Below are 13,924 nucleotides of genomic sequence, written 5' to 3'. Positions count from 1 at the left end.
AATACATAAATTTTGAGAGTCAGCTTCTCCATTTCACTCCCTGTGAAGAAAAATCCCTACACTTTAGAAAAGGCCATTTAAAAATCAAGATTAGTTTGCCAAATGAAGACGCTGGGATTAAAAATGCCAACTTGCTCGAAGTCTGGAACATTTCCTCTTGAAAAAAGATCTTTGAATACTCAGGATCACTGCAAATAAATTATAAAATATGCAGAACTACAGGATTATTTGGCCTAATTTATTAAAATAAACCAGAAAGCAACAGAGATTGCAGTGAATATCTTCCATCACACACAAACTCTCCCATCTGTATTTGGGAAATAACTTTGCTGAAACATTTCTAGCAGTATACAGCAAAACCTGGAATTTCTCTTCTTGAATGTTTTAAAATGTGTTACTGAAGCTGTAAATGGTTTATCTTCAAGCCATAAGAAAAACGGCCTGGTAGACATCTTTCCAGGCTTTAAAAACAAAACAGAACAAAAAAAATCTACCAAAGCCATCAGGAATAAAGCTCTTCTAAAAATATAAAAAGACATAAGTTTCAGAGTAAGGAGCAAAACTTTAAGATAAAAAAAATAAATCACAGATTCTAAACTTAATAGCAAAAATTATAAACCAGCAATTGTAAAGTTGTAAAGCTATGAGTTATGTGCCAAAATTGAGTGTAATGAAAGTAACAATGCAGAGGCAAGTATGTTAACTGCAGGAACAGTTGAGATCACTTGGTTCTTCAGCTGGGGACTTCAGTATTCCAACTTATTCAGGGGTTTTATTTTTAAACACAACTCAATCTCAAGCTTTTGTAATGCTTGGATACAGATGAAGGAAGATCCTTACTATTTTCCAAATCATGGTTATACTAGCAAATATCCTTGAGCACACAAAGTCAATCATATAAGAAAAAAGTGTTGTATCCTTTGTATGCCATCTTTGAAGCATTATTTTTATATCTGAATATATAGAGAGAACAATTAGAAGACTTCTAAACTAAATATACTGGTCTGCATCTCTGCTTACCTCGCTATCATGATGCTTCACAATCTGCAGTTCAAAGAATTCCTCCTCCTCTTCTGCAACAAGAGTAGCGTCCCATCCACCCGCTTCTGGGTCATCAAGGTTATCCTGAGAACTGAAGTCATCAGCTAGAAACAAAAGTGAATGCAGGTGAGGAGGCACAAAGCAATTATCCTTTTTAAAAACATCCAGAAAGTCATGAAATCACATTTACATCACTTAACTCCCCAGCCTGAGTACTTACACTCTACCTAAAAAAGAAAAGCTCCCTGCATTGTTCCACTCTGAAGAGTCCCATTTCTATACAGAAAGCATGCACAAAGATTTGGGGACACAGACTCAAGAGTGCTTTATGAAGTCTTCTATTGTACAGGAGGCTCCTCCCGTTGCAAACATCCCCTCCTGGCCCACAGGTGTATTTTCACCACTACTGTTCAATCACACTAAGTACATTGCTCATTCAGCATTAGTTAGGTGGTGTGGGTTTTTTAAAATAAAGATAAGCTACTGGTTGAACAAGTAAAAATACTGTACTTTCAGATCATGATTAAACAAACCCTTCGTCTGTTTTTTGAGAAGAAGCTCAACCTGTCCTGGCTCGAGTCCCTCACCATGAATTAATTATTAACTAGCTCCTCTTTGAAGCCATTTGATATGCCAATGTGCTTTTTTAGGCGAACAAGCCATAAATGTAAACAGCACTGCAGCAAACACCTCCCCACCTGCACCTGGTGCTTCTAACCCAAGTGTTAATGCTCATCTAAACATCTTAACAAGGATTTGTTCAACTGATGAGGCACTGTTGGCCCCCTGGACTACTTTAGGCTTGCCACTTTCTTGGCTACCATTTCCCATCTTTAACAGAAGTATCTGATAAACACACTGTTTGAATTGGATTTTCTATTTGGATGTACTGAAACATACATTGTTTAAGGAAACACATAGGATCACACTCTGTAAAACTAACTTAAGTTTATAATCCCATGGGATTTTGATAATGCAGGTTATTACCAGTAACTTCACGTTTTCTTCTAAGCCATCAGTAAAGAAATTATAGGATATAGCATCAGTGCTGTATCCTCGTGAGACCTCAGAAAGAACGTTCCCAACAACAATTTTGCCTTTACTCTGCCTTTTGCCATTCACTCCCTGAGGTGTATTCATTTTACTATTTCTATTTTACTTATTAAACATCTGCAAAACACTGAGATTATTAAAACCTATGGTTCTTCCATACAAAATGCCGTGTATTTTGAAACATTAAACAGTATGTTCCAGTGAAAAATGAGCACTCTCAAATTAATCTACCTGCCATTCCAGGCATTTCTTCATTTTATCAGCTTGCTTAAATGCTACAATGTCATTGGTAGTACAAAGTTAGCTCCAAAGTACTCTGTCATTTTAAGAACCACTTACCATTCAAGTCAAGGAAAATAACAGGAATGTGGGTTTCCATACCAGGCACAGGAGTCCTAAAATGCACGACAGGGACAATGGTGGCATTTAAAGTAACGCAGATTTACCCAGCACACATACCTTATGAGATACAAGCCCACAGTACATTACATTCAGTACAACTGCAATTTTAAGCCAGACCATTGATAACCTTGGCAAACAGCTTCATTTTAATTTACTGTTGCAGACTCCAAGACTCAACTCAATTGGTATTTCTTTTATACCAGCTATCTTAGAATTATGTTCTCTGACCTCTGCTTTCAGAAATCTTTTCCCCCTCCAAAATGCTAATAGCAAAATCAAGTTTATTTACGCTGACACACACATTTATTAAATGCAAACCACTCTGCATTAGTGATGGCAGTGAAGACAGCAGAGTGAGAATCAGAAAATCCATTGTCAAAGTTTTTCAACTACCATTGATGCTGCCACACTGCACAGTTATTCCTCTTTCTTATGAAACACACATATTTAAGAGTCAAAGCTGCCATTTAAGGCATCTTTCATATCATGGAAAAAGGGGTAACATAGGTGGTGTTTTGTTTGGTTATGAAATGAAATATTCTGTGGCCTAGCAATTTTAAGCCACACAACACTAATATGGTACTAAAAATGTAACATGAAGCATGAAAGACTTTAAGACTACTTGTTACAATCTTAGTTGTAAAAAAAGGGCTTGGACCTGATGAACTTCCCGGTGAGCAAGAGCAGGGTAAAGTCTTATGTAGTAAATAAAGTGCTTGAATTATAGTAAACATTTCTGCTGGTGCAAACATGTTCAAAAGAGATTTTTTTCTCAAGGAAGTTTCCTGCAGCTCCACTGTTTTCAAACCTAGTCAAACACTTTGATGTGAAAGTTGACATGCTTCCAACAAGAATTTGCAATTTTTATGTTTCAGAAGTACTAGCTTTAATGAACTTCAGCTTAATACTCCGTGACACTGAATTCCATCAATAAATGCTGTTAGAGGTTTGCTCAGGAAAAAACTGCAGAAAGTTGAGAGCAACTGAAGACAAGAGGTTTGAAGTGAAACAACCTTGCTTCCTTATCTGCAGTTTTTACTCACAGCTGCTATGGTACGGCAATCTCAGTCTAGAGTAGTTTACTATTTTTAATGTCTAGAAAGTTACATGGAACACTTGCTGCTTAAACTGACTAAGCTCAAACCAGGAGTGCAACAAAATGCTCATGTAGATGCAGTTTTATTATGACGGAGCAGCCTTTTAAGTGAATGAACTAGGTAATTAACATATTAGCTAATTTTTTTAAATGGTAAGTGCAGTGGTAATAAATATTGATTCTGGGTTTTTAGAAGGTCATAATTACAGTCGGATCAATAATAGTATCGTTTACTAAATAGCATTTCTGGATTTCAGATACACAGCCTAACAAAATAATTTAAGCAAGAGGCCTATTTTAACAACTTTGCTCATACAGTGTACAGAGGCCAGATGAAGGAAATCAAAAAATGGCAGCAAGCCAAGCCAGGAACAGACCATGCATCATTTTTACATTTATTCTTGCACATGGCAATGTATGTTCATACCACTCCGCTGGAGCTCCAGGGATCCCACTGCCAGCAGAAGGAACCATTACAGCATTCCTTTCTTCAGTGAGTGTTAGCCTCATCTCTAAAAGCTGTGCCTCCCGGTCTGCATCATCTTCTGTTTTATCTGGAGAAGCAGGATGTCAGTCAGGACAATAGAGTGCATTTCTTACTCAGGGCCTTTATCACGTGTTGATGATCTTCTATCACCCGTAACAAAATAAATCTCACTCTGCTCAGAAATTCAGTGCATACAGAAGAAACACGCAGTATACCAGAACAACAAACAGTTTTATATAGACTTCTCTAACTTTTGCTGAAAGTAAATCAATTGTGAGTTCTGAGATTAAACTCTCCATTAACTTCTTTTCTAAATTTTACAATATATTAAGATAAGAAGTGTGTGCATGTCTCTCTCAAACTATCGCTACTGTTAAGTTTAATAGTATTTTGCTTACCAGGCTTCCCAACGAGTTTTTGCAATTGCTGATCAAGATACTCCTGACGCTTTGTTAAGGCACACAGCCATTTCCGACGGAGCCTCTCCAAATCCCTGTCCTGTAAAGAGGAAAGCAGTCATGTTAAATATTGACCCAGAAAAGCCAAGGTTTCCTATTTGTGGTTTACACGTCTCCTCAACCCTTCTGCTCATACCGTATCCAAAAGCATCTAAGACAGACAGAGCAGACCTCCTGCAAATCACTTGGCTCTTCTCTATTTTCTGTTGCACAGGACAACTTAAACAGAAACACAGAATAGCTGAGGTTGGAAGTGACCTCTGGAGACTGTCCAGTCCAACCCTGTCTGCACCCAAAGCAGGGTCAACCACAGCAGCTTGCTCAGGGCTATGTCCAGTTGTCTGTTCACTGGATACCACTCAAAAAAGCGTGGGTCTGTTGTCTTTACCCCCTCCCATTTACGTACATTGACAAGATCCCGCCTAAGCCTTTTCTTCTCCTTGAGGCTAAATAACCCCAGTTCTCTTAGCCTTTCTTCACAGGTCCAAACCCTAAACTTTCCACATCTATTTGAAGTATTTTTGCTTGCCAGCCTAAAGGCATCTCCTCCTCTGGCTGTTATCAGCTGAACAAACTTCCCTTTATACACCATCTTTGCCCCCAAACTATTTTAGAACTCCCTAACCACTACCCTGTGGCAAGGCTGAAAACCCCAGCCCTTATCCATGACTCACCATTCACACTCTGTTTAGCAGCCTCATACTACAAATCCATCCCTGCCCCGCATCATGCCACTGTCCCAAGTTATGGCATTCGCAACTAAGCCTTGCAAAATATTTTTTTCTAAGTGCTCATGTCCTTCAAAAAATCCACCTCAGTACCCTTAAGAACATTCAGTTCATTTGTCTTTGATGTAGAAGTGCTCAGAAATGATGAATGATACTCTACATGCAGCATGTTGGGTGCCACAAAGATGCGCTATCAGCTCTGGGATGCCTTCAGGCAAGCCTCTTTTATGGCAACAGCAGTTCAGATTCATTCCACATCAAACTACAACAAATACTTTGTCAAGAAAAATGGGTGGGTGCAAGACTATAAACTACAGTTGTATTACTCAGCCACAGACCCCTACAAGTATGCTGGAATCTATCAGAGAACATGAAAACTAAATCTCTGGTTGCTCACATTATACGATTTTGAGATTTATAATGATGATGATCTGCTTTTGTTAAAGTTATTCACAAGAAGATGAAAAATACATCACAGATATTGTACCTCATTGGTTCCCCGTTAAGGCTCATGTAACTGTGACATTATATACAAAGAAATAATGTGCTGATTTCAGTAGTTTTATTGCTGCTGTCTTAGGGCTCCAGGCACAGAATCCCCCTTGCTTGCCCAAGGGTTGATCACGGTGCAGTACACTCCAGCTCTCATACACATAGCACATTCATAATATGAAACAGCATGAAGTATTTTGACTGTGTTTTTCAATGCTGCCATGCCTATTCTTGTTCTTAATGAGGACAATGTTGGTCTAACCATAGTTTGTCAAGAAGGAAGACTCCTTCCCCCAAAACACCAAAACCAAAAAGCAATTGGATCTTGTTTTGGAAATACACATTAAGGCACCTTGTTCTTTCCCTTTCACCTCTCTAATGCACCATATGGCATTGCAGCATAACAATCTATGCAATTCTTAAGTTTTTAGTCTCTTCAGAATACGGGCTCTCAGCATATCCATCATCATATCCAACCAGCGCAGCAAAGATAAAAGCCAATCCTCCTCTAACATGTTTTAATCTGAAAGTGTCTGAGTTTGTAAAAAGAGAGAATTCAGATTTTTTCTTACCTGATAACTGTCCATTTCATCATCTTCTTCCTAGGCCAAAACATGCAACACCGTACCATTAAAATTTTTTTAATAGCAGGAAATACATTGAAAGCAAAAGGTGTAACTGTTTTAAACAATATTGGCAGTCTTACATAAAAGTCTGAGCTTAGCAATGGTGTATAATCATAGAATTAAAACACATTGACATCCCAAAGATTTGCTGCTTTCAGCTCATCTAAACGCAAACTAGAATAATCCAACAATTACAATGGAAAAATTTCACAGAAATACAGCTATTAGAAGTCTTCTTAATTGGAAACAACTTGAATGCTTAAATTGCCCTAAGAAAAAATAGGAGTTATAGTGAGACAACTTGAGATCTGCTGAATCTGGACAGCAAAGAAAAATGTGCTGTTTTACCTGTAAGACTTAAGTATGAATGTTACAGCAAGCACTGAAAAAAATAATAATCAAAGTCTGGCATAAAGGATTTGAGGTAAGCTTGCTGTAGCATTTAGAGGAGAAAAATTGTAAACATCTAAGCCAATTGTTAGGGAGTTAGAATAACTCTGTCTACGACACCAGGAGTCACAATGTAGACCTCTGACATTTTGATTTTCATTATTTTCTGATGGGAAACACCACCTTTCATTCTCAACATTCATCACAAGCAGAGTCACTTGCAATGAATATAAGCACAACTGCCACTCCTGCACAGTGAATGGAAAAGCAATGAAGACTCCAACCCTCCCCAAGTTATTACTTATCTATTTAAGTAATAACAAGCCACTGGAGTCTACTTTTGTACCTTAATAATGAAAGCACACTCTTAGCTAAGCTAAAATTAAAAAGCCATATAGAAGAGGCATTTTCTCAGTTCAAGGTCTTCAGAAAAATCTTTCACATTCCATAGATACTGATTTGTTTGAGATAGAGAAATGTTAATAAGGGGACTAAAAATCCAGGTGCTCAAGTCAGAAGGCTATTGTGAGCAACTGGACTGATAACACATGGTTTTTCAACAGCCCTTTCCCATGTGGGTTATCAACATCAGACACAACTCACTGGTCTCTCTCTCCTGAGCTGAGCTTAAATCTTTCTTCTTGAAAGAACGTAGTAATTTGTGGATTGCCAGCTCTGCTGTATACAGTTGAAACTGGTCAACAGATAAATTCACTGGGGAAGAAACAGGGTGAGACAGACAGGATGCTCAACCTGGGACCTGTCCCCTTGGGAAACAGGCTGAAAGGTGTATGTGTATGCTGCCGGTGTGTAATAGCTTTCAAGTAAAATTTGCAAGAATCAGTCATTCTGTCTCAGGAGAGAAGAGTCTCTTAAGAAACTTGCTCCATTCAGGAGCAGGAGAGAAACAACAGTTTACATGCTCTGCAGGACATGGGTATTGGGGACTGCTGTGATGGAAATGCAGCTAGAAAGCCCGCAGGCAGAGAGTTGCTAGCAGAAGCATAATGAGGAATAAAAGCAATCTGCCTAGGATGTTGCTGAAAAGTGAGAATTCTGCAAGGTGGAAAAAATGCCCCCTTTTTTTGTGCCCCTGACACACAAGGGGCAAGAGATTGCTAAGGTTAGGAGACAACAAAAAACCCAACTACTTCAGACCTCACATGGAAAAACAACACTGATTAAGCAAAAAAAGGGGAGCAGACACAAGACTGAATCATACTCTGTCAACAGGGTAAACATTATGAAAAGCTGGGAGATGTCCCAAAAGCTATCTGACATTTAGTTGGCCCTGTCTCAAGCAGGGCAGCAAATCAAACAAGTCTGGAGGCTTTCTTGTTCTGTTGCACCAGATTTTGGCTTGCAAAGTCAGAGGAGTAACTAAATTTTAATTTAGCTGTTGGGGGGAAAAGTCAAACTGCGCTAAAAACTGATAGGAGTATTGCAAAAAGACAATCACTGAAAACAGATCAATAGACTTGCAGCTTAAGATGAGATGCAGTGCTTCTGAGGTTGTCAAAAAACTGGCCAACATACACTATGGGCCAACAACCGGCTCACATAATTCTAACATTCGTAACTCAACACTATTTGAATATATGTTCCATTGATTTATTTTAAATTGAATACTTATTTAAAATTCCTGCTGTATCTAATATTATAAGTAAAATCTACTGGACAAACTCTAGTGATTTTTAGAAACCAGGCACTTCCTTTTCTTCTTTGAATGGTGTGTTAAAGCTGTGCTGCTTTTAAAAGGCTAGGAACAAAACCCAAAATAAACCAGACACAGAAGGCGGTCTTACAAATTTTTTGTGCCATGGAAGATTATTTTTGATTAACAGGAAGCCCTTCCACAACACCTTCTGAAAGACAGAGGTTTAGATTTAAACTATCCTGAATAATCCCTAAAACCACCATCAAAGCAATTCTGACAATTCTTCTTGACATTGCTTTATAAGTTTAAGTAGATTTAAAAAATATTCCCCAAAACCAAACTAAAACTTGAAATGAATTGAGTTGGCTCCAACTGCAACAAACTCGGGACATCACTTTATGCTTTTGGCCATAGTGGACAGGAAATATTCAGACTCTCACCTGGTAATTTTCAGGTACTTTTTGTGACTTGACATGTTTTATTTGAACACAGCCAATGCCAACAGATAATATTGATTCCTCCATCAGTGGCAGGGTCCCAGATTCCTGTACGGATCTCACTTCAACCTGAATTCGTCGAGATTGCCCCTGCCCAATAGAATAATTTGAAATGCTTAGAAAAAAAGAATATAAAATGCTGAAAGCTTAATGACAGAGAGACCTCTACTGGCAGTCATTTGCAAGCAACATTATATTTTTGTTTCGGGAAGAACAGTGGCAAGTACTGCAGTCTCAATGACCCAGCGTTCAAGAGATATCCCTTCTGTTCCAAGGATGAATGCTTACAGGATTTATGTATTTACAGAAAAAAAAAAAAAAAATAGTTCAGCATTCATCAATTCCCCAGTTTAATTTTATGGAGTGTTGTTTAAACATACACTTATAGAATTTTATTTTTAACACTTTTGAAAGGGGAAAATAGGATCTCCTCCCCACCTACAAAAGAGGAGAGAAAATAGTTTAATTTGGTGCTATTGGAATTTCATTGAACTTCTCCTGACTCTGGTCTACTTGACTGAAAATTCTTACCCACCGATGCTATCAGTGCAGCAAAGTAACTATTCCTTAGTAAAACCCACAGGGAAAAAAAGAATTAAAAAAAAAAATATCAAAGGAGTTGGGGAGTTCAGAGGTGCAGCCTGTATGTAACTTTTACTAATTCATGGTGTTCTCTGGGCAACAGCTTATCACTTAAAAATGTTAACCACTCAGTTAAGCATTAACAATTTAATGCGTGTAGAATTCAAAGAACAAAGGAGTGGCTGGGTGGGATCAAATAAAGGGGAACTCTGGACCTCTTTAAAAAATAATTAAGTACAGTTGAGACCGATGTCTTTTCTACCAGGTGCTATCACAGAACAGGGAAAGAACATAGCAAAAAGATTACAGGTAAGTCTTTGATCACCTTTACATCTGAGCGTACCAGGCTGGCAGTTTCACAAAACAGAGGGACTCCACTTTATATCTGTTTTACACAGTATCATATTTTGTGTCTAAGTTTGACAGTGCCTTGGACACTATCCCTTTACCATACAAAATAGAAACTTATCTTTCTGCAGACTCTTTCCACAGCTGAAATCCTGTACGTGCTACCTTACCTGCCTGAGCTGGAAGATGCCTCCTGTGCATACATCCTTCGCAGGAGTCACCTCAACTGGGCAGTATTCCCCATTCTCATTCAGCTCCAGAATTTGAACCCAGAGTTCTACTTTCCGGGTCACTTCACTCCACCTGCAACACACATCAAATACTGCTTCTTTCTTTCCTGCTCCCCCACCCCCCAAAGAAAGAACCCAAAGCATTAGCTCAGATTAAAGATGCAAAGGAACACTTCAATAGATGCACCATTTGTGAGTATCTAGTGTTACTAGTTGTGCAGTGCTTACAGATTTTACTAGCAGCTCTCTTAGTCAAACATCAGAAATAAGACTTTTCTTGACTCCAGTACAAAACCAATTCCACTCCATTGTAACATTTGAGCTCTGGTCTCAGCTACTGCCACAAAAGCCCAGTGTTGTCAGTGCAATCAGATTCATACAGAAGACAGCAAAATGAAATATGACACTGTCTCACAAGCTTTCAAGATTCAGGGCACTTTCCTGAACTACATACTACCGCCTTCTCTCTAATTCTTCCAAGAGCTTAAATAAGAAACTGCCACTGTTGTAGTACTTCAAAATTAAGAAGGAAGGAGGTACTTATTACTCAGCTACCAAACCTAACAGTTTTATAGCATCTTTTTTCCATCTCCTCTTTACCATGTTTTCCTGACTTTTCTTTTGAATTTCCTTATATATAGCTTAATATTCAATACATTCAACACAAGCTTAGGCTGGGAGTAAAAGGAGAAGTAACTGCTAACAAACTAAGGTGCAGAGCTGCCTTCTAACTGGAGAGGCAAAACAACTTACATTGAAGAAAATGCCACTAAGCTTACTTCGGGGACAACAAATGGCTGCCAGCAAAAAAAACAACACCCTTCAGTCTGAATTACCATACTGTTGCATATTTACTGCAACTGAAGTAATTAGCAATACAGCTTATCCAACAGAAGCATTACAGTGATGACATTTCATGGCCAAGAATGAATTGGAGTCAGACCTTGAATAAATACATCAGCATACAGCCAGAACAGCATCTTGCTGCTTTAGACTTGATAGCTCATTCTGGCACAGACTAGCATAACAATATGAAGGAAAATATTCAGCTTGCTCTTTTGTAGCACCTACTTAGGTACTTGAGTTTGCCTAAATAAAGGGGACTTTAAAGTCTTTCAAGTTTTACCCCTTTTAATTTGAAATGGAGATGGGCATTTCTCCTCTTTTCCTTCTTTAAAGCCTACTGCCACATTGCATGGTGTTTTTCCAATAGACAGTCTATTTATAAGAGTCTAACAGATAGAGTCTCAAACACGTTCAGTTATCTCACTTCAAAATTTGACTACTTACCCCAAACCTGTTTCAAAATTGGGCAGCTCAGCGATTTTTCCAAAATTCTAAACCAAGGATCTATTTTTCATATTTACCTGTCACGAAGGCTGCGTGTTTTGGCTTGAATTATTCCCAAATCCCACAGGGCTGGATTTTTGCGGTCACCACTGTGCTTGTGCCCATAGACTTCAATTGCCAAAGCACCATCATAAAGATGTTCCATAAAGTCTTCAGAAATATTTACAGAAACCTCCTGTATGTAAGCGACAAAATGGTTGATGACTGTCACTACTCAACAACTTAGGTTTACAGATTTACTGTCTTGACTTTAATACAAACGCGCAGTAAAGTCACTCTGGTCCTCAAGACACAATTATGAAGGAAGGGAGAAACTGTCAGCTCAGTTGTAAAATCAGGAGGCAAGGCAAAGATACATGATTGCTGAAGACTGAAGTCAAAATAGTTGAAAAATGACCACATGGTGTTCCAAGTCCTGAACCAATGTTTCAAAAAAAAAAAAAAAAAAGTAAAAAAAAATAAATCACAAGTTTTAATGTTCAGAATCAGAAAATCAAAACTCATCAGAAGGTATTATATCTATTTTACAAATGGTAAGTGGAATAAATTGCCCGGTGTAATGAAAAATGATAGAAAGAACAAGACAAGAACTCAGGTGATTCGGCTGGGATTCATCTAAGCTGACTTTATGTATCTCTATTAAAGATGTCTCCACTCAGACAGTTGTTTGAGGCAATGGGAAGAAACAGTCTGTTCTAATATACATGACTTAACTTCACTGTCTACATTAGGATAACAGGCATCATGTCCCAGGACTGGGACATTTCTCTCCACTACATCAGTGTGTAGAGTGATCAGCTCAGATGCAGATATTCAATAGACTCTGGTGAATATTAATTTTCCATTCATGTTCAGCAGCATTTTTACTGTGGGTAAACTCTTCACATAAGTCTCTCTGCTGAACAGATTGCTTTCCTTTATTAATCCACTACTTCATCTTCTATGATTTTTGTACAAGTGAACAGCGTCGAACAATCAAACTTATATGGACTCTGAAGATGTTTTAAGTCCTTATTAAAAGGTATTAGGGTATCAGCCTCATGAAATACTATAATGTGAGTGAAGAGGCAACTAAAACTGTTACCCAAGCATAAACCTGCTTTGTCTGCCTAGAGTTTCATTAATAAAATAGAAAAAAATATTACATTGCAGTGATCGAAGACAACCATGCACCGTGGCTCTTTGCTGACAGAAGATAAGGAAGGATCCACCTCAGGTGCAACATTAACTGGCTCCAGTTGATCCCAGAATGTGTATTTGCAGAACACAAAGTGGGAGAGGTGCTGTGGCAAACCTGTAGCCTGAAGTATTTTAATCTAGAAAAGAGATGAGAAACAAAGGAAAAGCATTTATTCATTAGGCATAGAATTAAAAATATCTTCTGGTAGAATGTTATTCTGTTTGCTGCAAAGGATAACAAAAAAAAAAGCAAGCAAATAAAAAAACTTTACAAAATACAGATTTCTGCATGGATATACATTGGAGACAACGTTTTGGCTGCATCAGCTGAACATCGTCACTAGATGTCACCAGGCATATACTTCTTGGGAGTAAAAGCTAAAGGGCTGAATTTTACAAACACCCCAAAACATATTATTAATGTTTAATGGTAAAATGCACCAAAAACATCATAATTGATGAGGAATACAGTAAAAATCTCGTAATTCTACCAAAACAGGCTCCTTTATTCTGCAAAATCTTGGTTTTAAGATACTACTTGTCCTTATTCTGTGATGCTAGAAACAAAATATAACCCCCAACAATACCAAAGTATCCTGCCCCCCTTTTTCAAAATCAAGGCCAAATAGACACAAAATGTTTTGAATACACCTTCTGATCTAAACAAAGCCATCATATTAACCACATTTTTTAATAAACTTCTATTCTCCATTTGTCAAATTAAGTTCAAATTAGTTACAGTTCTATAGTAAGGCAGCCCTCAAGATCCTTAGAGAACGTTTCCTGTAATGATGTCCCATACTGCTTGCAAACACAAGGAGCTCTATGGGACAGGATAAAAAGTGAGAAAGAGTACGATTGCCCCCAGATCGTTCATATTGTCCAGGGACTTCTTTAAGACTTGGGATAGAAAGAGGGAAGGTTGCTCAGAGGTTGGGATATATCTGGAACTCACCCTGCAGACCAGTTTTCTCTCCTGAGCATCATTTTCATTTGAATAGTCTGGACTATCCTCACCTCCAACCAACCTGTCATCTATTTCTCCACTCACGCGAACAACTTCAACATGGAGACGACCTGATACCTGATAAGAAAGGAGTAAGAGTTACTTGTGTGCCAGAAAACAGCGACAGGTTCATCCCTTTTCAGGTAACTACAACTACTGCTGTTTCCAACCTGTAAACAGACAACATTTTATTTCTTTCTATGTTTTGCACTGTGCATTTATTGCACCAGATGAAGGATGCTCTGGAGCAAGAATCAAAGAGCCTTTTGTTGTAAACTCATAAAGAAAGCAGCCGGTAGAGT

At 38.2% G+C, this 13,924-nt stretch overlaps 1 protein-coding gene across 5 annotated transcripts in view; it reads right to left on the bottom strand.

The window, feature by feature from the left end:
• KIF13B (kinesin family member 13B) overlaps nucleotides 1-13,924 on the bottom strand; it is a 133,283-nt gene that overhangs the window by 34,690 nt on the left and 84,669 nt on the right. For all 5 annotated transcript variants that reach the window (XM_040597772.1, XM_040597776.1, XM_040597774.1 and 2 more), the window contains exons 21-30: nucleotides 13,572-13,700; nucleotides 12,583-12,753; nucleotides 11,455-11,612; nucleotides 10,028-10,160; nucleotides 8,871-9,017; nucleotides 6,330-6,359; nucleotides 4,478-4,577; nucleotides 4,020-4,146; nucleotides 2,434-2,489; nucleotides 1,021-1,145 (exon numbers count right to left, since the gene is read on the bottom strand). In XM_040597772.1, coding sequence (XP_040453706.1) covers nucleotides 1,021-1,145; nucleotides 2,434-2,489; nucleotides 4,020-4,146; nucleotides 4,478-4,577; nucleotides 6,330-6,359; nucleotides 8,871-9,017; nucleotides 10,028-10,160; nucleotides 11,455-11,612; nucleotides 12,583-12,753; nucleotides 13,572-13,700 — 1,176 coding nt within the window. The remainder of the gene's footprint in view (nucleotides 1-1,020; nucleotides 1,146-2,433; nucleotides 2,490-4,019; nucleotides 4,147-4,477; nucleotides 4,578-6,329; nucleotides 6,360-8,870; nucleotides 9,018-10,027; nucleotides 10,161-11,454; nucleotides 11,613-12,582; nucleotides 12,754-13,571; nucleotides 13,701-13,924) is intronic.

This window comes from Falco naumanni, chromosome 6, assembly GCF_017639655.2.
Source record: "Falco naumanni isolate bFalNau1 chromosome 6, bFalNau1.pat, whole genome shotgun sequence".
In the NCBI taxonomy this organism is placed as follows: domain Eukaryota; kingdom Metazoa; phylum Chordata; class Aves; order Falconiformes; family Falconidae; genus Falco; species Falco naumanni.
Note: the sequence above shows the minus strand (reverse complement) of the source record. Positions and strands in the feature narration are given on the sequence as shown.